This window comes from Cryptomeria japonica, chromosome 5, assembly GCF_030272615.1.
Source record: "Cryptomeria japonica chromosome 5, Sugi_1.0, whole genome shotgun sequence".
NCBI classification, from domain to species: domain Eukaryota; kingdom Viridiplantae; phylum Streptophyta; class Pinopsida; order Cupressales; family Cupressaceae; genus Cryptomeria; species Cryptomeria japonica.
Genome location: NC_081409.1, coordinates 921,066,395 through 921,089,907, shown reverse-complemented (window position 1 = coordinate 921,089,907; position 23,513 = coordinate 921,066,395). Strand labels below are relative to the sequence as shown.

At 41.5% G+C, this 23,513-nt stretch overlaps 1 protein-coding gene across 2 annotated transcripts in view; it reads left to right on the top strand.

The window, feature by feature from the left end:
* The window catches only part of LOC131066246 (probable amino-acid acetyltransferase NAGS1, chloroplastic), a 183,626-nt gene that overhangs the window by 5,754 nt on the left and 154,359 nt on the right, over nucleotides 1-23,513 (top strand). For both annotated transcript variants that reach the window (XM_058000959.2, XM_058000960.2), the window contains exons 4-7: nucleotides 48-256; nucleotides 521-672; nucleotides 2,627-3,029; nucleotides 3,486-3,583. In XM_058000959.2, coding sequence (XP_057856942.2) covers nucleotides 48-256; nucleotides 521-672; nucleotides 2,627-3,029; nucleotides 3,486-3,583 — 862 coding nt within the window. The remainder of the gene's footprint in view (nucleotides 1-47; nucleotides 257-520; nucleotides 673-2,626; nucleotides 3,030-3,485; nucleotides 3,584-23,513) is intronic.

Here is a 23,513-nt window from a genome sequence, read left to right as displayed (position 1 = left end):
ACAAAGTCTTGGAACATTTAGGTTAACATAAATATTTAATTTTGCAGGAAACAAGGCCAAATATGTTGGGCAATATCGGATTACAGACAATGAATCATTAGAAGCAGCTATGGAGGCAGCTGGGACAATCCGTTTTGCCATAGAGGCCAAACTCTCTCCTGGACCACCAATACCAAGTCTTCGTCGTCATGGTGACAATGAGCGTTGGCATGATGTTGGAGTTAGTGTTGCCAGTGGTAACTTTTTGGCAGCCAAGGTTAGTTGACAAGAATGTATGAGGTTTGAGTTACTCATTATGGATGCATTGATTACAAAACAGGCAGAATATTATGGTTGTATGTTGAACATGAAGGTCTGCATCTAAGCACTTGTTTTTGTTTAGTTTGCTTTAATTAGGTCTGTGCTATTACTCATTAGAATTCTTTAATGAATCTGATGGATGTAATCTATAGTTTGAGAGTGTAGTACTTCCTTGCCTTTTAACATTAGCCAATGTACTTTTTGTATTCTCTTTGGACAGCGAAGAGGTGTCGTTAATGGAATTGACTTTGGTGCAACTGGAGAGGTGAAGAGAATTGATGTTTCTCGGATAAGGGAGAGGCTTTCAGCTAACTGTATTGTTATAGTTAGCAACCTGGGTTACTCCAGTTCTGGGGAAGTATTGAACTGCAAGTATGTCAATAATATTCTCCTTTAGCTACTTGCACTTGTTTGTTTTACTGATGGAATGTCATAAATGTACCTTTAGCTAAAAATAATATGTTACAGGGATTATGAGCTACTTCCAAAAATTCTTCATCATCTGTAAAAAGGCAACCTTCTGCTGAAGTAACAGAATTCAATGTTCAGCTTGAGACTGGATTTGTTGGTATTGATTAATCGGAAAAGATATTTTTTCTTAATTTTGCTAGGATTTGATGCTATATCTGAAGGGCTTGTCAGTAGTGGAATATGGTTCTCAGACAGGTTTCCAGTCTCAGAAACTCCACAACAATGAAAAAGCCCTGCCCAGGATGTGCCCAATTGAAACTGGGCATTCCATGTGAAGAAACCATTGGCATTGCTGATCATCTCAGAAAAGCTTAAGATATTGTCATGTGGTTTTCCTCTTAATTGCAATTCCTATCTTGTTCTCACTTTCCTAGCCTATCTCCTGTCACATCCTATAATTCTATGACTTAATTCCCAACTGATTTAGGACCTTGGTTGTATCTACTTTTGGTAAACGTGTTTCCTCCTGTTTCCAAGTTTCTATTTTCAGTTCATGGAGGAACCTAAAGGGCTTATGTTCATTCATTTGTCAAAGATTCTAGTTTGTAAGTGATGACTAAGTTTTTTATTCGCTAATGATTCCATCTCATTTGTGCACCCATAGCAAAATGACTTTGCCTCCTGGCATAAACATTGCGAGAGGGCCATGTTTTTATGGCTATAAAATCTCTTGGGTTTTGGCCCTTATGTAAATATGTCTTGCACTTTACTGCAACGTGTGATGAAGATCATATATGATGCTTCTTTCCTTATGATCTGTGCAAATCCATATTTACCAATCTACTCAAGTAAAATTAATTTTTTGATAGGTAAGCTTCTCTTTCATGGTGAGCTTAAATACCATGACTGAGAGGTCTTTCTTCCATTGAATTCACTTGGGACTTGCAATAGGCCAAGTCTGTTGAGGTATGCCATACCCAGAGAGTTGGATGTGGTATCTTTCCCAATTTCAACACTTCGTCATTTCTTCTGATGATTAACTTGGATCTCCATAAGAGAAGCCCCAATATTTTACCCCTTGATCTCATCTCATTGAACAGTAATTAATGCTGTATTACAAAACATGTGGATTTTTTGGTTATCATAAATCTCACACACATTTTATGAATGTTTAATGCTTCTAGAAGACAATAGATTTGCAATTAGGTTGAGTTTTGGTTATGGATTAAATTTATCAATTGATAGTAACACAAATTCAATGGTGGCTATAAACATGCTACGTGCAACTAATACCCAGGTAAATGTAATAATGTCCTTTGCTTTCAATGCATGCAACTAAGTGCTACCAACTATATCCCACAAAGTTGTATCTATATTTTAAGTTGGATAAATTTGATCAGGGAAAATGAAATGTGACTATATCCAATGGTTTTGGCCTGAACAAGCATTCTGAAATACTTCTCATTTACCACACTCAATAATAACAAAATTTGATGGTGACATGCGCCCTTGAAGTATTCTAGAGTTGCTTGGATTGTACTTCAGATTTTCTTTGTATGAATTGGATTGATGATGCATCTTATTAAATGTAAGAATGATATTTACTTTAATTAGGTTACATTAAAAGAAAAACATTAATGCCAACATAAGTTTGTTTTTGTATTTGCCAGGGTTATATATTCAACTTTATATTTCTTTGCTTTTGAAAGTTAAAAACTGTTTGTTTTGCATTTGTAAATATGGTTTGTTGCATAACAGTATATACAATTTGTTGTTTGTAATTTGTTTCGTGTTTCAAGTTTTATAAATTTTATTTTTTTCTGCAGATTCTTGAATGAAAGGTCTTCGCCTAGCTTTCAATCTGGTTGTTCATGTTAGTGAGATTGATTGAATGGTATGCTTTTGGTGGATGCAGCACATATGAGGTGGCGACAGCCTGTGCTTTGGCTCTTCGAGCAGACAAACTCATATGTCTTGTTGATGGTCCTATTTTAGATGAAAATGGTAGGCTAATTCGTTACATGTCCCTTGGTGAGGCAGACCAACTAATACGGAGGCGAGCTGCCCAGAGTGAAGTTGCTGCAAACTATGTTCAGGCCGTTGCTGATTCTGATAGTAATGATCTTGCATACTCTGGTCTGAATGGAAACAACGGTTCATTTCAAAAAGGGCTTATTGCAACTTTTAAGAATGGTGTTGGCTTTGGTAATGGAAATGGGCTTGGGGTAGGGCTGGGATTTGCAATTGGTGGAGAAGAGAGGGTGAGCAGATTAAATGGGTACCTTTCAGAATTAGCAGCTGCAGTTTTTGTGTGCAGGGTAAGATTTTTCCTTGTGACCATAAATTGCTTAAGCAGAAATCTGTTCATTGGTGTAGGCAAGATAAAGTGAACTATTGACAACCATATTTCTCTTCCACGCTGTCTGCAATGATTTTTCTGTTTGGACTGCTCTTTGTATTGTGTTTAGTTTGTGATATTTTCTCCAATACAGTATATTGCTTCAAATAAGTACTGGGGGGATCTAGTTCTATTGATTGTTGAGCTTAATTTCAATTGAGCTGGCCATGCCATAGATATTTTCATAAATGTTTTTTTTTTCAGTTGGGAAATTTAATTAGACTTATGAGAAGGATTATCACACATTCTGGGGCTATTCCTAATACGTAAATCTAGACAAGAGGATTGTGCGTAACAATTTTTAATTTTGCGTAGTTAGAAGCTTGCAGTTATCTTTCTTCCTCTATATATACTTATAAATAGCTGTGGAATGCAGGGTGGTGTGCAAAGGGTCCATCTCTTGGATGGTACAGTTGGTGGAGCCGTATTACTAGAACTGTTCAAAAGAGATGGCATGGGGACCATGGTAGCAAGGTTTGTTTCTTTTTAATTTCAAGCATCCTTCTAGTTATAGGTGTGGGTTTTTGTTAATCATTTTTTCAATATTTACATGAAAATTGAGTTCTATATTACATGAATAAATAAATTGTACATCAAGAAGAGCATTACATCACAGTCTTTTTCTCTTCCACCCTAATCAAGAAAGGAAGATGTTTACACTATCAGAATCTTTTATATGCTTTGCGAGTGTTTAGCTTAGTATGAGCTTGATTGGCTATGCCATCCAGAAATCTAGAACTCTAATTTACAATATTCTTTCCTGAGTTTTCGTCATCACATCATCTCTCTCTTACTGGATGAAGAATGAAGCAACCAAATAACATACCGAGCAAATTTCCTATAAAACCAGAGGTTTCTGAAGAAACCTGGCCTCCAGTTGACATGCCTACAAAACATATGATGGAACCATAGACCAATATTCAGACAAAATTGCCTAGCAAATTTACTATCCTAGAAAATATTCTTTATATCCTTGTGTTTGCCGTGCTCTATGCACAAGCCATTTGAGAGGCTAATTCTAGTTATCTGTGCTTCCTCGGACGTCCTTTAACCAACATTTATTGAAGTGCCTGATAAGGTGCAAGGTTTTTGAATTTGCATCATGGACTGGAACTTGTCATCTATAATTGACAGCTTGGGGATTAACTTTATAGAAATACTGAATTTGGATTTAAAATGGCTGTATATAACATGATAATTAAAATAATTTCACTATTTGGCCAGACACAATAAACCACCTAGGTTCAAGCTCAAGAAAGAATGCTTTAAATTTATAAATTATTATCAGCTTTAACCATATTTTAATTTTCAGTGAAGCGGGCTGATATTTCTTGTTTATAACCACATTTCTGGATCAAAGTCGTTGTGAGGATCAACCAGAATCCTGAATCCTTCAAATCATGTCTTATACAATACCTTCAAAAAGAATCTTCTCTTTGCTGGAAAGGGGGAACCGAGGGAATTAACATTATTTCAAAAATAGCATTCTAAAACTCCAGTTTGAATGAAAGCAAGCTAGATGCTAAGCCATATTTTAGCCCATCTGCCCTACTCTTAAGTGATTGCTGGTTCTGACTTTTTCCTTGGGTCTGTCTATAGGACAGACCTGGTTCATCATATTCTTATTCTTGACGACAGGCTTTTATGATATAATTTGATGAGCTGTATAAGAGAAATTATTTTTCTTATTCTATATCAAATTATCAATTTCTGATGCTTACTGCCAGTTATATTATAAGGCCTTTACTACTTGAACGGTTCTCTTTTTTCCTCTTTATTTTGTAAAGAAAATAGCTAGGAAAGACAATACAATAATTATGGTTCAAAATGATATGTTTTTAAATAGTCACCATTTTAAACGAGCAAATTGGCTTGATACGACAAATTGAACCTTTTGATCTATTTTGAAAAGAAGCGTGCACAACTTTCTTGACCCAGTGTCTGCTTTGCAGTCATGGTTCAAAAGGATACTATACCAGTTACTGCATCGGAAGGTGATTCATCATATCGCTTATCGCTATGTAGAAATGAAATCTACACGAATTTTAACCCTATGTCTGTATCCCCTTAATGGTACATTCTCATTTAGAGAGGCTATATGCTTTTTTTCAGAATCAAATGCCCCATTTTAGCACACTCTTTGCCAAAAGCAAGATGCATGTATTGTATGGCATTTCTGTAACTTCTATTTCTGTTGCTTTATCATAAACTTTTGTTGCATCATTTGTGAGAAATTTCTGATGCACACAGGTTTTTATCAATTCCAGTCATAGCAGCTCCAGCTTTTCTGCGTTAGTCGGATCTTCTCACTGGAATAAAATGCTTCTGCAGTTTACATTCTAGTTGACTTGCCTTCATAACATTTGAAATTTCTATTATGTTTTTAAGCATTTTGTACTCGGCAAAAATTCTTTGCCGGTGCTTGTAAATGACTACCGTGAAATAAAAAGATTGGTGTGAACGTTCAGTCTGAGGACAATGAAGGGCTAATCCAGTAATTGTAGAGGAAATTCAAGTCCCGTTTGCTGGATAAAACAATCAATAAAAAGCAATACAAGCATACTTGAGAGCTGATTTGTATTTACTTTGTTTAACAGTATGATCATAAAGTGCTGGCATAATTGAAAGAAATGGTCACTCTGTAGAGAAATATCATGTGTCTCATATAGTTCAAATCAATTCAATTGTGAAGTGGGAAGATGCTGACCCATGGATGATAGCTAAATCTTCAGCTTCAATAAAATGCTGTCTTGAATGGCATAAGAATAATGTGCGGAAATGACTTTTTTCAAAGAATTCTCATGTTATGGTATAACTTTATGATAAAAGAAGCATTGACACGTGGTACAATTAAGTACTCGCAAGAGGAAGAACATCTCTCTCCCATGCTAGTTATTCTTCATCAACTGCACATTATGTAATGCAGTACGACTCATCATGAGTACTTATTATACAACCTTTGAGCATATGACCACAAAGACATTTATATAGAATATGCATAAATTCCACAGAATAAAATGAGTGTCACATTCTTCTCTCATCGGATATCAAACTTATTATGAAAAATATAATACAGAATGATTACCAAGATATTTGATATTAAACAAGGAGCGAAAGTCTCCTTAAATAAGAATTAAAAAAAAATTAAAAACAAAAGGATAAGATCGACAACTATTAAAACAAAAGGATAAGAATGACAACTAAAAGAATAAAGAATATTCCCAAAATCTTTCCTAAAGATTTAATTGACCATTATTAAACTAAATATTATAATATTACTTTAGTACCCTCCTTAATGGTCAATCTACTAACTATGTCAAGTTTATGCTGAAATTTTACGGGATTTGGTAAGAATGTCTGCAGTTTGATCCTTGGTAAGATGAAATGACAATGAAGCTCCATGTGTTTGGTACACTTGTGGAAGATTGGATTCTTGGCAAGATTTAGCACCCCTTTTTGTCACAAAAAAGGGTGAAGGCCCTGCTTGAGCCATTTTCCTTCACAGCCATACTATCTCACTTGTTGCTTTGACTATTCTTCGACACTTTGCTTATGTCAAGGAAAGAGCTACCACCTACTGCTTCTTACTACTTCTTATTGGTCCACGTGATTGCACCTGTGTCAAGACTAAAAACATATCCAAAAGTGGTTTTTCTATCATCTATAGTTCTTACTGGTCCATGTGATTGCACCTGTCTCGAGTAAAAACAAATCCAAAAGTGGATTTTCTATCATCTACAAAACTTGCCCAATTTGAATCTATGAACCCAACCAACTTAGGATCTTTGCTTTTGCTGTACAAAATGCCAAACTCAAGTGTCTCTCTCACATACCTTAGCACTTATTTTGTTGCAACCCAAAACTTGCCCAATTTGAATCTATGATTCCAACCAACTTAGGATCTTTGCTTTTGCTGTACAGAATGCCAAAGTCAAGTGTCTCTCTCACATACCTTAGCACTTATTTTGTTGCAACCCAAAACTTGCCCGATTTGAATCTATGAACCCAACCAACTTAGGATCTTTGCTTTTGCTGTACAGAATGCCAAAGTCAAGTGTCTCTTTCACATACCTGAGCACTAATTGGGTCGCAACCCAATGTTTTGCCTTTGATGTTGTCATGCAACGAGAAATGTAACTCACAATATAGCTCAAATTATGCAACGAGAAATGTAACTCACAACATAGCTCAAATTATGCAACGAGAAATGTAACTCACAACATAGCTCAAATTAGGGTATAGTGGTTGTAAGATAGTCAAGGCTGCCCACTAGTTGCTTGAATGTTGACTGAGTTTGTTTTGGCTGAAAGTTTCAACCCTTTCCTCATAGGCAATAATGTAGGAGACCTAAGTCACTCATGTCAAAAGCCTTACTTGAATTACATTTGAGTTGTTCAATCAAATGTGCCTCACTACATGTAATGATGATATCATCTACATAAATGACTAGTAGAATTATCTCATTGCCTGTGCTTTTGGCCTACAAATTTGGATCTGGAGGACTTCTCTAGAATCTTTCTTGAACCAAATACTTGTGAATCTTAATGTACCAGTGTTAGGTGCTTAGAGTTTTCGTCAGTTTGCATGCCTAATGTTTTGCAGTTTTTGTCATTTATGTCAAAGGTTAGTTGATGAGTTTTAGAAAAGGGATTTGAATTTTGGCTGACTTGGTTGCCTGCTTGCTTGAGCTGCCTAAGCGTCAGCTTGAGCTGCTTGATTGTCTACTTGAGCTGCTTGTGTGTCTACCTTACCTGGCTGCTTGTTTATCTCAACTGGCTACTTGTTTGCTTGTTATACCATGTGTCAGATCATATGCCATGTCATCTTTTTATTGTCATAGGAATTTTTTTATGAGTTTTGATAATGATAATCATATTATTCGATGAAGATTACTATTACGACATGCCCAATATACATGTATGAGGAGGCATAGTATTTTCGTGAAACTTCAAAAAGAGGGATATTACAGCTAGAGTGTGGGAAATATTTGAACTAACAAAGTTTATACTTGAGCAAAGCTGTTTGAACAAGAAGTTTCACGTTGCGACATGTCAGTTAGTGATGTTGGAGCTGAAGTCTCGCGAGCTTTATAGAGGCAACATGATTGGTTTGTTTTGTAATCAACTCGATAGTTTTACTTGCATTGTCAAGATGCTTTTGTAACGTGTTTTATGAGAGGGTTGGTTTCTTTATTGCAACGACCTGTAAGGCTTGTCCATCCATCTATTTTGCTGGAGCCAGTTTCTTTTTGAAGTGGCGATAATTCTTCTTTGTTTGTGCTGTGTTGTTTATCCTTGCTACGATTCGGCATTAAATTGTTTTGAGATACAAATGCATTGGGCTGCATAAAACTACTAGGTGTACAGTTGATGTGTGTTTTATGCACTATCAAACACAGGAATAAAGTATTGAATATTCTCTTCTCTCTTGAACAAAGACTTCTCAAATGCTGGATGAGAGGATCACTTGAGATGACTCCGAGGTTTACAATGTCAGGTCTTGACGTGTTGGATAGCTTCAATGGTCTGATGTGTTTGCTGCTCCTCAAAGGGACTTATGTAATTGTTCTTCAAAGAGACGAAACTTCTTAATCACAAGGAATGTTGTTCTTACGAATGATATTGCAATGAGGTTCTTCTACTACTATTACTAACGATTGCTTGATTAAAAAAAAGGTGAAAAAAGGGATGATGGTTTAGGAAGGCTAGAATAATACTAGGAATGCAAGAATGATGGATGATTTCAAGTGAGGCTCAACTAAGCTTTGCTTTGACATGTGATGAACATCTCCACAAGGCTAGTTCGATCTTCTAGGGATAGCTAATGATTTTCAAATCACTACGTAAGATACTTCACCATCGATGAAATACTAGTGGTATGAACAATAAGAGCTTCACTAAGAATCGTGCACAAGTCTTTCATTCATCTAAATACTTAAGCAAATTCTATTCTATCTTTTTTTTTCTTGAAATTTTAAGTTCACTCATAAAAGGATGAAAAAACTGTTGCTGGGAATAATCATTATGTTATGCTATCATATTATGTTTATGTTGTCGTCAGTAATAATGAGTTACGGCAGTCAGTCAGTTAGTCGTCCTGAAGGGCAGTTGGATGCGACGGTTGGTCGCGCCCCTTCGGGTATTATATATTGCATACCTTTCCTTCGAAGACGCATCATGATAGTCGTATCTAGGTTTAATGTTATAAGCACTTGATGTACATGGACTGTTGAAATAATACAGAAACTGGTTCTTTAATATATTTCCATTATGTTCTGTGCATTTGGTGCCGTTACATTGTGGTCGCGACAGAATATTTGACTAAGTGGGTGGAGGCGAGGGCTCTTCCGGATAACTCCGCAGTAAGCACGGCTAAATTTATCTATGAACAAATCATTACGTGATATGGCATACCTATTCAGCTGACCAGCAACCGAGGGGGCCACTTTGTGAACCATGTTATACGGCTGTTAACAACAAAGTTTAAGATTTTTCACTCATTGTCGAGCGCGTACTACCCACGTGCGAATGGGCAGGCCGAGGCCACGAATAAAATATTGGTGTCAGTAATCTACAAGTCTTGCGGAGTAGAAAAGGAAGACTGGGAAGAAAAGTTACCCTCCGTATTATGGGCCTATAGAACGACTTACAAGGTGACCACCGGTCAAACTCCATTTCAACTGATGTACGGTCAGGAAGCCGTGGTACCTATTGAATTTATGGTATCGAGTCTCCGAATAGCAATTGAAAATAGACTCAGAGACATGGAAAGCTTGCGGGAGAGGCTTTACAACTTGAACAAACTGGATGAGCGTCGAATGGTGACGCAATGGGCCATGAAGGCCGCACAAGCCAGAAGAAAAGTATGGCACGACAAGCATTTAAGATAGGCAAAATTCACCCCGGGACAGGTGGTTTTGAAATACAACGGGAAAAACGAGATCAAACCCGGGAAGTTTAAGGTGAGATGGCTAGGACCCTTCTGAATCTGCGAAGTTGGGGCCAACGGGGTCATCTGGATGACAACGTTGGATGGAGAATAGATGCCTGAGGCTGTGAACAGCTCCAAATTGAAACCGTACGCGAACGACAGCTGCACCAGCGGCCTCAGGGACAAAATAATTGACAAAGAAAAAAAAAATATATATATATGATAAAATTTAGAAAAAAAAACAAAAAAACAAAAACAAAAACCGTACGGTCTTACGATTCGTATGACAACTGAGCGTGCGACAAAAACAAAAAAAAAGAAGAAAAAAAAGAAGAGAAACACCCGCCTTACGATGGGGGCCATGTAGGTGGCACTGCGTGTCACTGAGCGGTGGCACACGAACCGTGTACACGGCCTTATAACCGCACAAGCAGACACTCGTACGACAGCAAAAGAAAATATTAAACCGTACGACAGAAATCAGAGAAGGAAAACGACATTACCGTACGGTTGTAGTAGTCTGGTATAGGTACGGGGAAAGATAAATAGGCATGTGCTTGTTATTCTAACCCTATTCTTTTTAAAGGGCACAAACGACAAAGGGAGCATTATTTAATGGACGCTAGTGGGAAAAGTTGACAAAAGCAGTTACGGCAGTGACCTAGTGTAGTGCCGTCAACCTTAGGGAACAAGAACGTGGTCCGAATCTTGCCTTTGGGTGTAAAGGTAAGAGGCGGCATGGCTGACAACAACAAAAAGAAAGGGAAGAAGGTACAACCCAAAGTGCAGCAGACTGCAGCAAAGGGTGAGGTGACGATGGACACAATCACTTTCAAGGGTTTGACTGGCATAGATTGCAGAAAATGGTGGAATGAGACCCCGAATGATGACCCTATGAAGATACAACTGCGATTGGCACAGGTACAATGGTGTTTGCCCTCTCGGGTGAATAACTTAAGACATAAAGAACATAACGCAGAATAACGCCGTAATTATCAGACAAAGTATATCAGATGTTCCATTCATAATCAGTGTATGTTACAAGTTACATTCTGAAGTATAAAAGGGTACCGAGGGGGTGCGAGCGCCAACCGTCGTACCGCAACTTCCACCCCTTGGTTGCCAACTAACCAAAACAATTACACATAATTAACTAATATTATTCCCGTTTACAATAATGCCGCCAACATCATCCCCCCCAAAAAGAAAAGTCGTCTCCAGGCGACTTACAAAAATGGAGATAATGCAACCTATACAATATATCTAAAAGACTAGGGAGGGGGCTGAGAAAGCGTCCCTGAAGCAGAAGTGTGAGATGTCGGTGTCTGGGTCGCCAAGCGGGCACGGAGCTCATACCCCTGCTGAGTACGTGCAGCCACATCCCGTTCCGCCACCAGTACCTTCTCTAAAGCTGTCTTCACCATGTGTGCGGCTTCCAGCAACTCCTCCTCTTTTGTAGCCACTGCCTCCGTTGGCAGACCAAATGGTTTCACATGTACGGCAGTGCCGTAAGGGGTCTTCCTTGCCGTCCCCTGTGAACTTTGGTAATTTTTGTTTGCTCGCCATCCCTGGTCGTCTTCCTGGAGGCGGTTGTGTCTGTGGCCCTGCGCTACTACCTCCGGTAGTGTTGGTGGTGGGGTCTTCCTGAAGAAGAAGTGTGAGATGTCGGTGTCTGGGTCGCCAAGCGGGCACGGAGCTCATACACCTGCTGAGTACGTGCAACCACATCCCGTTCTACCACCAATACCTTCTCTAAAGCTGTCTTCACCATGTGTGCGGCTTCCAGCAACTCCTTCTCTTTTGTATCCACTGCCTCCGTCGCGCAGACCAACCGTGTCTGCTCGGCTGCCAGGCGGGTCTCTACCTTGGCCTTTGCTGTCCGGATCTCAGCCGTCTCTGTGCGGGCCATCTCTAGTTGTGCCAACAATTGCGCCCTCTTGGCTGCCCATGAGGCTTGCTGATTGGCCACCTCTCTCTCCAACGCTACTCGGGCAGCCTCCATGTCTGCAGACTCCTGCTGTGTACGCCTCAATGTATAATAGGCATCCCGGTAGACCTGCTCGATCTCGCGGACAACTGCCGTCACCCGACTCTCCACAACGGGCTGACGCAGCCTCCAAGCCTGGAGCATCTCCTCTATCTCCGCAGTCGGCCACCCCTGAGACTCAAAGCAGGTAGCAAAGGCTGTCGGGCAGCCCACCCGCATAAATTGTAGGACCTACTCTAGCTCCACCACCACCTGCTGCAATGCTTGCGTCTGGGCGGCGGCCATTTCCTTTGTGATCTCGTCTCTGGCCTCCCGCACTCTCTCGGTCTCCGTGTGGGGATTTGGGTAGGCAATCTTTTTAGCCTGTGCCCTTGTGATTGCCAATACTTCTGCCTTCGTAGGTTCTATGTTTAGAAGGTGTACACCAGGCTTCGGGCAATTTGCGTCCTCATGGTCGCTTGGCCCGCACCATCGGCAGAGGTGCTGAGGGTTGGCTTCCTTCGTGCAATCGCGGGCGAAGTGTCCCCACTGATTGCAGGCCCTACATTGAATCATCGGTCGGCCCTTGGCATCGTACTGGGTTCGGTTTTTTTTGGTGTTATTATTATTATTTCTTCCGCCGCCGCGTCTATTATCCCGGTATCCTCCAGATGATGCCGTTGTGTTAGTCTGCTGGCCCGTACCCGCTGGTGCGGATGTTGTGGCCTGCTCCGTGAACAACACCTGGTTCGTGCTTCGGGTTTTCATATTGTATGGGCACTCCTTGGTGGAGTGTCCCATCATTTGGCAAATCTCACAGAATGCCTTCTTCGGGCAAGTACCCTTTGTGTGTCCGTCACTCCTACAGTTTGTACACCACACTTCATTTTCTTCTGTCTTACTTGTACTCCCTTTCATGGCTTTGAATTCTCTCAACATTCGTTCCATGTCCTTCTGGAGCGCGTGCACCTTTTTACTCGATTCACCATTGCTATTGCTCTCTCCGTCTGAATCTTCATCATCGTCAAATGAATGTTTATTACTTTTCTTCTTCCTTGATGTTTTGTATTCGCTTTCTAGATCCATCGCCCTGTTATAGGCGTCGTCATATGACGTCGGGGGTACAATCTTCATTTTTTTCCGTAGGGAGGATTTCAATCCTTCCACAAACCATCGTTTTTTTAAGCCCTCAGCCGGCTGGCTCTCCATTTTACCCAACAATTCCTTTAGTCTCCTTAGTACCTTGCTTGGTACTGTATATCTCTGTTACAATTTCGTTGTCATCACGGAGCAACCGAAACTCCTCCGTGAATTCCTTCTGTAGGTTAGCCCATGTGGCCACTTTTTGCTTATCTACATTGGAGTACCAATCTATGGTGACTCCACGTAACGTGGCTGGAAACTGCTGTACCCAGTCATCCTGGTCTGTTACTCCGTTGGCAAACCAAATGGTTTCACATGTACGGCAGTGCCGTAAGGGGTCTCCCTTGCCGTCCCCTGTGAACTTTGGTAATTTTTGTTTGCTCGCCATCCTTGGTCGTCTTCTTGGAGGCGGTTGTGTCTGTGTCTGTGGCCCTGCGCTGCTACCTCCGGTAGTGTTGGTGGTGTGTCCTGGAGGTACGGTGTTTTGCCTATCGCGTGTGGCACCTACACTCGTACTGTTGCCCTCCCCTTCGTTTTGATATGCTCCTACTCCTGCTTCCCGTTGGTGATCTTCACTCCGTGGCGTAAGGGATAAGTTCCTAAATTGATCCCGAGTCTCCTCGACTAGATTTCGCCGTAACCTTGTTTCTTCTAGAAATTCTTCGTGGCTCCGCGTCCTACGATGATCTGGCGACGCGTAGAAATTTCCGTCGGCCTCTACGCCTTCCGTGACACCTCCTTGGTTCCCCTCGGGCCCCCCTTCGGCAGGTCGTCCTTCGGCAAGTTGCCTCAGCCTCCGTCTACATTCTACTTGCTGCTCCAGAATCAAAGCCCTCTGCGCGGCCTCCCACTCGTTCGTTTCCGGTTTTCTATTCCTATCTTTATTCAATAGGTTTGGCATTAATTGTCGCACATTTCCATAACTCTCAATTCTTAAATCAAAACATGTCTTTATTAATTCATCTGCTCAAGTACAACTCGTGTCAATGACACTTTTATTTGAAAATAAGAAGTTCACAGTTCAATTCTCTCCTGGCCTGGCGCCATCTCTTTCCGTGTCCCGTCGGCTGTTCTCTTCGTAGCGTTGCAGGATTTGTTGTCGTTGCTCTTCCTGCACAATCTCCTCCAGGTGGGCCTGCTGTGCCAGCGATGCTTGTGCAAGCAGCAGGGGGAGGTGGTTCATTAACCGGGCTAACCTCCAGCGCTGTCCACACGGCACTTGGTGGGATTTCTGCCTCTGCCGCTTCTCGTCGAACGTATGTCTGAATGGCTACCTGGAGCAAAATTGAAAATTCTCGCGTTGCCGTGTCTTCTCCTGTGTAAAGTTCTGTCCGCGCGTCGTCGGCCTCCGGGTTTACTTCACCAACGGGTAGGCCCATTATGTCTGTGCGCCATCCGTGTCTTCTGTTCCCAAGTTCGTCTAGGCAACGACGTCAAATGTTTGCCCTCTCGGGTGAATAACTTAAGACATAAAGAACATAACGCAGAATAATGCCGTAATTATTAGACAAAGTATATCAGATGTTCCATTCATAATCAGTGTATGTTACAAGTTACATTCCGAAGTATAAAAGGGTACCGAGGGGGTGTGAGCGCCAACCGTCGCACCGCAACTTCCACCCCTCGGTTGCCAACTAACCAAAACAATTACACATAATTAACTAATATTATTCCCGTGTACAATAATGCCGCCAACAAATGGGCCATCCAGATGGCAATTTTTTGCATCAAGGACTGCGAGGTGGTGTTGTGGGCCATGATTGGAACCTAAGACTCGCACAAGCGATAGTCAGTGTTTGATTACGACCATCTACAGATCACAGTATCCTTTGCTTCGACCGAATTTACTAGAGTTTTCGATATTCCTGGGGTGCACGGAAAGACAGTGGATAAGGCACAGAAAATAGCCCCAGATTTCAAAGACAAAACTTCTGAAGCTGATGTGTCACGACGACCTCACACAAACGGAACTTGCTAGTCTTCAGCATGCAAGCAAGAGTCGAGGTCTGAAGAAGTCATTTCTAAGAGAAGGAATATGGCGGTACCTGGTGGATGTATTGAAGAGCCAGTTGATGGGAGCAAGTCGGGCTTTAGATATTGCCATGGCACAGGTGGTGCTCGTGAATGGCATCCGTAATGGTGTCGTATATGACTGGGCATCTGTATTAACAGATAGGATGGAGGAATTCATGACTCTCTAGTACAAGACTTTCTACATGCCCTACCACGCTATCGGGCTTTTTCTAGATGTAGTACGCCTTCAGGGCTCACCGGACCAACACTTAGCACCACAAGGTCGTGTACACCCTGGCCAGCCTCCCATATTTTATTGGATTCACCTGGACACCATGGCACCAAGCGGAGATATACACTCTGGCACGAAACGGAAGAGAAGGGTAGTGGTTTCAGCGTCGGCAACAAAGTCGGAGTCTGCCAGTAGTGACCCAAGTGAGGAGGCAGAGGACAGTGATATGGCCACGGAGACTAGTTTCAAAATGGTAGGTTAGGGTGGGCAACATGTAGAAGAGGACATGGGGGCAACATCACCAGCAGCAGCCGCGCAACCTCTCGATGGGCAAACGACTCCAGCAGGAACCACGTTGCCTCCTCCAGGTGCAATAGTGACCACGTTGCCTCCTTTAGGCGCGACAGTGCTGGCCGTGCCCGTTCCTGGTTTTGGGCAAGGCCGGACACTTGTGATTATGGTTCACCCACCTGCGGCCATGACACTGGTACAGTCTCTGGTGGTCGACGAGAGTCATCCCACGACAGTAGTAGAGTTTGGAGGGACAAAAGATGGGGAGATGGGGGTACCTGATGAACTTCTTGGAGAGAGTGGTCCCCCTTCTCAATAGGATATGAATGCGTGGCTGAACCGGTTCAAACTGGCACCAATAGCCCCGGCTGGCACAATAGTCCTTTCTCCAGGGCGTGAGCAGAATCCCCGAGGTTGTGGACCTCGTCGGAGATTGTTCGTTAGAGCCGATGCGGGGTGTACCGAGGGACCACTCACCCATCCGTGAGTTGATGTTGAGCCCTACGCAGGAGGAGTTGACCTCAAGCTTCCCCCAGACTTCCCACGGGGCTATGGAGGAGCATGGTATCGTAGCATCTCCGAGAGGGGATGGCGATAGGGAATTAGAGCAGTTTCTGGTTGATATGGCTGTGGAAGCCAGACGGGTGGTAGCCTCAGTGCGGTCTCAGGGAGAGGCCCGGGCAGACGACGAGTTGGAGTAGCTACTGGAGTTTATGAGGGACAGGTGCAGGACCTACCACATAGACCTTGCAGATGTTGGAGAATTGGGGCCTCCGGGAGTAGGTTGGCGAAACCAACAGACAGGCCTTGTTGAGGCGAATAGAGCAGTCCTTCCAAGAAACTTACTATGAGTTGCGGAGGACGCAATATATTGCCAACAGTACAGAGAACCAGCGCAGGGAGGCCGTGTTGGCACGGGACGAGTTGGCTGCTAGGCTCCAGCAGACGGAGGAGCTCCACAAAGAGCAATTGGCTTGGGCGACAACCGGATGGGATGAAGAACGAGTTGCCTTGGAGACAGTGTTAGCCGGCGAGAGGACGGCTAGGGGTGCCTTGGAGGCACGGTTGGAGGAAGTGCACGACGATAGGACTATGTTGGAGAATCGACTAGGTAGTGCTTTGGAGCAAGTGGACCAGAAAGTTAAGGAAGTCTTGGAGGCAACATTGATGGTGAAAACAGCGTTGGAACGCCAGATGGTGGTGGAGCGGGACCTCAAGTTGCGGATTGAACAGGTCTACGAGTTACGCGCTCGCCTGAGCGCCGCCCCCTCTCCACCAAGGACGCTTCCTCCACCCCCTTCTCAGTACTGAGTTTTATGTTGTAATCCTTCCATGTTGCTTTTCAGTCGTCAAGAGACGACCTTGTTTTTCTGGGGGGATGATATTAGTGGCAATGTTGTATGCAAATAAAACTAGTTAGTTAAGTTGTAATTGTCTTTGTTAGTTTGGCAACCGAGGGATGGTAGTTACGGTGCGACGGTTGGCACTCGCACCCCCTCGGTACCTTTATATACTTCGGAATGTAACTTGTAACACAATTATGAATGGAATAACATCTCCTATATTTTATCTGATGTCTATGGCATTATTATTTTGCATTACGTGTTTTATCTGTATGTTTTAAACTATTCACCCAGAGGGTGAACAAAAACTAGCAAATGCTCCAAAACACAATAATTCTCTAACACTTTAATGACTTTATTATTTTGGCAGCGTCAAGGCAACAATTCTTCAAAACTCTTCTAATCAATCCTTTACAAATGAAATGAGTGGAGCTTATATGGCTCTCTCAAATACAATGAATGGCCGAGATTGAATCACAATAAGTGCTAAGATCTTGCCACCTAAACCCTAATTAGGGGTTGTTACAAGAGAATACCTAACTATTGCAAATTATTTAATATCAGCCAATGGGAATGTGACATCCTTTTGGCATAAACTTTGAGGAAAAATCCTCCAATGAGAAAAAATACGCCACGTGGGATCAAAACAAACTTTCTTCTAGAAGTTTTTTTCCCTTATCCTTTTCTTTTGTTGCAAATTCAACAAATTTGGGCATTGTAATTTGAATTTCAGTTATTGGAGTAGCAGGTATGTTCTTCAATTGATCTTCCATTAAGCTCACCTCATCTAAGGTAGAAGCAAAGGTTATCTCCCATCCTGGCTCGAAATCATTAGTCTTGCTAGCAAGTACCATGAATAAAAGTCCCAAAGAATATGACTTTTATTCTTAATCAGCTGATCGACATCTATATGGGTTTCTTCATTCATCTCTTTCTCAAGTATAATTTCAGCTACCTCCATGATTTTATCATGTATCATGTTTATTGCATTGTCCACTTGAGTGCAACCACTGTTGATATCTTCGAAGATGACCTTCCTTATGCGGAGCAAGTTATATCAATGCTGAAAATCAGGTGATTGCCCTTTCAACACTTCTCAATTCACCAAAGTCTGCTTAGGTAAATTCTTCATTGCTTGCAGTCTTGGCATGGTGTAATCTTTAGTGAAAGTGAAAACATCATAAGCTACCACGAGGGTTTGAGTCCTTTCAAGAACACTTGAGACTTTACCAAATATCCTTACTAGCTCCTTCACGAATGCATTTGCCTTTTTGAAAGATTTATTTATCCAATTCTCCATCAGGTGAGATGAAGTCCTCATCTTTTCTAAATTATCCACTGAGTTTGGAGGAAGTAGTGGTGGAGGCGTTCTTGAAGGATCATGTTGCCTTATTGGTTCTTTGAACTGATGAATGTAGTTTCTCAATGCATTCACTTCTTTCATGAGCTTCTTGTTATTTTCTACCTCAAGCTTCAACATATGATGAATTGTTTTCACAGTGTCATTCAAGTCTTCCATTGCCTGCTCAGTAGTGGGAGGACTTAAATCAATGGTCTCCAAGTCATACTCCTCTGCTCTGATCTCATCCTTTGGCTTGCCTACCCGAGTGGCAATTTGTATCACTTGATATCCTGTGCTATCCTTTGTAATCATCAACATCTTGGTGGCCTTCTTTCAACTGTCTCTTGAGCTCTATTTAAGAGGCTGACAAAATCATCTATAAGCTCTTCTTCTACCACTATGACTTCCTTTGCCAATATCTCCTTAAGCCATGCTAGGATAGCGGATCTTTCTTCTCCCTCCTGCACCTCCTTAAGCTATCAATCTTCTCGAGGTGGAGAGGTTACTTTTTCATCTTCATTATCTATATCCACATATTCATCTTCACCTGCTTTGGTATTAGCTTGCTCATGTGGTACTAAATTGTCTTGTACTTGAGGTCGTTTCCCTTTGTTTGTCTTCTCACATCTATCATTTTGGATTGTAGGCTCCATAGATTCATTCACGCTATGATCTATGCTTACCCTGGGTGGTTGACTCTCTTTGTTGGCTGCTTGATTCATCTCTACTTCATGTATGTTAGAAGTACTAGTAGAAGGACGACCTAAATCTGATTTATGCCTCTTGTGTGATGATCCTTCCATATGACTTTCTTTCCTATATGAGCCTTTGGAATGAGCTGACTGGGTGGCACTTCCACCCATGCTCGTGCTTTCTATTTCTTCATTGGATGAGTCTGACTCTCCCATCAAATCAAATGGTAGCTGTGCATATTGTCTCTTCAACTTCTGAGTTTGGATGTCTGCCCATATTCGTGTGTATGCTACGACTGATTTCATTGAGTCTTTCAAATCAGTGATCTCAACATCAATCCAATTGACCTCTACCTTCTTGTCTTTCTCTCGTTCATACATAGGCTGGAGGTGTTTTCCATTGTCTTGTGCTTGATCTGGAATGCTGAAAAACTTTACACATCTTGATGACGTCAATAGGTAGTCTTGAACACAACTTTCCTCTTATCTCTAAATCATCTTGGGCATTCATTCAATAGTCTTCCAATTGTAGCTTATGCTTATGTCTTCTTCCATTAGCTCTTCTCATGTTGCCGTAATGATCAAAGTTTTCTCTAGAGAAATATGGAATGAGATAGTAGGATCTTAATTCTTCTTTTGATTTGTCAACTGCCTGTTGTTGATGTGCGTTTTGTGACCACACCAACACAAAATAAAGTTTTCCAATAGTCACTTTATCCTCTCTTGATCAAATGAGACGTATGCTAAGATTGCAGGAAGATCATACATTGACTCCAAGGTTCCAACTGCATACTAGTGACTTTACTGTGGATATAAACTCTTTTGGCTTTGATGTTTGATGGTAATCCAAGGGGACTTATGTTTGGATCATTCTTTTACTTCTTTGCTGTGGCTGGAACTTCATCATCGGATATAGCAACTCTATGATGCTTCTACTTCGAATGAACTAAATTGGAATGAACTGAAATTAAAGGGGAAAGGGTTTAGGAAGACTAAGCTAATTCTAAGAACATAGGAGACAATGATTGCTTAAGTGAATTCAACCACACTTTGTTTCACCAACTTCGTACAACTACACAAAGGTGGTGCAATCTTCAAAGGTTGTGCAAGAGGTTTTTATAACACCAATGGACACTATCAAAGAACAAATGTTCATGCGATGATCGAAATTAAACTTTCACATAAAATGGCTCAGACTAACCTTACACTTCAAATAAAAATCATCTATTTGCAAAAGGTATGAGAAAAAGATTTCACCATAAACAATATCATCAATCCTATTCATCTAAATGCTTGGAAAATAAAATTCCACTCTAAGTGAGGAAGGTGAAACCATGCAAGTTTTTAAAAATAACTTAATTGGACACCATCAGAGAACAATGTTTCACTATTATTATCTTAATAACTTATTGCAACAATTTCATACAAATCTCCCTGCTTTACAAATGAAGGGGTCACCCCTTATAGAGGTCTCCAACCTTGATTACATGCAAGCCCTAATTAGGGTTTAACCAAAATATTCCACACACATGATGCAACAAGGTGGGAATAAACATTAATGACCCATCATGCCCATTGACAATTGTTTACATTCCTACAAAAAATGGTGCCCATAAAGCACGACTTAACTATTACATTAAAAAAGTGCCAACTATGCAATAAATGCACTCTCATGCAAAAGATCGCCTATTGTGCAATAAATGCACCATCACCACCAAATTCGCCCAATGTGCATTGAATGCACCACATCACTTCTAGGAATATGGTAGCCGCCAATCATTAAGTATGCCACTACTCGGTCAAGATGTCCACTAGCAATAAATGCGCCATCATGTTGCCATGCACTCAATAGATTCTCGCCATGCAAATGGACCTTGCCATCATAGGAACTTTCATAATTTTTCGAGTTATGCTTCATTAATATAGAATATTCTCTTTGCATGTCACCAACTCATCCTTTACAATAATCTTTTCATTTTGAGCTCACAAAAGACATTTTGGAAGATTTTCCTTTCTTGAAGGAATTTCATTGATTTTGTCCGCTTGGAAGGAAATCCTGTTTGTTTGGATTTTTGGAGAGAGGAAATTCTTGGAGAGAAATCTTTATTCGGAAGGATTTTTTTTCGCGTTTTTTGAGTTCACTTGTTCTAAAAGAAATTTCTAATCAATTCATAACCTTTTTCTATTTTTTAGTAATTTTTTTGCATTCTGAGCTTTGGAATTTAGGAGAGAAAATTCTCTCATTGGCCAATTTTTCGTTTGTCTTGAAATTTTTTCCTCATTGGTCGAATTTCTACCTTTAGAGAGGAATTTTGATTTTCTTCCTTGACTTAATTTCCATGCCCCTCTTCCAATACCAATTGCATCATGTGGAGGAATTCCTCACCCAGAAGGAAATTCCTTCCTTACCCCTGCCCAGTGCTCCTCTGCTCCTCTTCTAATCTGGGCGCCAATTTCACCCCAAGTAGGAAAATTGCACTTGGAGGAAAAATCCTTTGTACCCCTAAGTTGGCGCTCTCCATCTCTGCCTGGTCATTGAATTCATATCATGGAGGAATTTAGGAGTTGAGGAAGAATTCCTCCATCACCTAGTTTTGGTGCTCTCGCCCAGGTTTGGGCGCTGTTTTGACCTCATGGAGGAATTTGGTGTTGAGAACATTTTTCTTTCTTGCCTCCATTTTGGCCCTCTTCCACATGCTTGGGCGTTGAATCCACTAGGTGAAGGAATTTTGGCCAAGGATGAAGAATCCTCTAGACCCTCTGTTTGGTGCCCTATCGTTGGCCTTGGGCGCTGATTGCATGTCATGAAGGAATTTGGGTGTGGAGGAGCGCTACGCTTCATGCCTTGGGCACTAACTAGATATGGTGCAGAAATTTTGTCATGGAGGAAAAATCCTCCAAGACCCCATTTTGGCGCCCTATCTCTTGGAATGAGTGTGCATAAAATTTAAATTTTTGGGTTTCTTCCAAACCTCGAAATTCGTGCCTTGGAATTCATGCCAGAATTCTCCTATAGGGTTTCAGTTTTTTCAGCAGCTGTTTCTATTCTGATTTTTATTTAAATCAGATTCTTTTGTCTCTTGCTTTCACTTAGTTGACCTCGATCAACCTCGATTTCCGTGATGGCATCATTAACCAACATCATGTTGGAACACAGTCAGAAGTTCAACGGCCGCAACTACAACACCTAGAAACAGCGTATGCTTACCATCTTTGAGTATCGTTGCCTTGATCAGCTTGTTTTGGGCAAGGAATCTCGTCCTACAACAGTAGGTGATGATCAAGACAAACATGATGTGAAGAATCGAGAGGCTATTATGCTTATCAAACTCTTCGTCACAGATGATCAACTCCCACAGGTGCCTTCAGGTAAAACAGCAAAAGAGATTTGGGATCTTTTGAAGGATCTTCATGAAACGTCTAACAAGAGCCGAGCTTTCTTTCTGAAGAATATGTTGTTTTCTATCATGATGGATGAGAAGTCATCTATCCAGGCACATCTTACGAAGATCAAGAACATTTGTGATCAGTTAGAAGCTATAGGCCTAACCATGGTGGAAGAGGATATGGTAGTGATCACGTTGAAAAGCCTTCCCAGATCCTACGAGCATTTCATTGATACGCTCAATATCTCCTCTACTAGTGTTGATTTGAAGTTTCCTGATCTTTGCAACAAGCTGCTCCAACATGATCGATGGAAGCAACAGTTTGGAAGCAGCGCTAGTTCATCCACTGAACAAGCTTTCACAGCCTTAGCTTCGCATAAGTACAAGGGTAAAGCTCCGTGCTTCCAGCAGAAAGGACAAGGTCAAGGTCAACCGTAGTCTTCCAAAAAGAAGAGCTTACAGTGTTCCTACTGTCATATATATGGCCATTTGGTGAAAGATTGCCGAAAATTGATAGCATCCCAACAATCCAAACAGGGAGGGTCCAAGCAGAAAGCCAATTCTGCCACGCATCCTGATCAGAAGGAATCTGCCTTCTATGCGTTCATGGCCCAAACCTCCTCTGATGATGTTCAATCATCAGCCCGGTACATTGACTCTGGAGCCTCTCGACATTTCACACATCGTCGGGATTGGTTTACTGAGTACATGCCTTTAACTGATTTAGTGATCTTTGGTGGAGGTGAAGGGTATACTGTTGTCGGCAAGGGCAACGTTCAGATTTCATCTGGTGGGAGGGATTTAATATTTCTCAATGTATACTTTGTACCTGGTATGAAGCTCAATCTACTGTCAGTCAGTCAGATTATGCAGCATTCACGACAACTGGATGTCGTCTTCGGGTTGCACAAGTGCAACATTGTTGACAGGGAGACTCGCACTACAGTTGCAGTTGGTATTGAGGATCATGGTCTTTATAGACTTGTTGATTCTACTAGTTCTCAGGAGCTCGCCATGGCAGCTAGGAGTACTTCCATCAACACTCTTTGGCATCAACGATATGGGC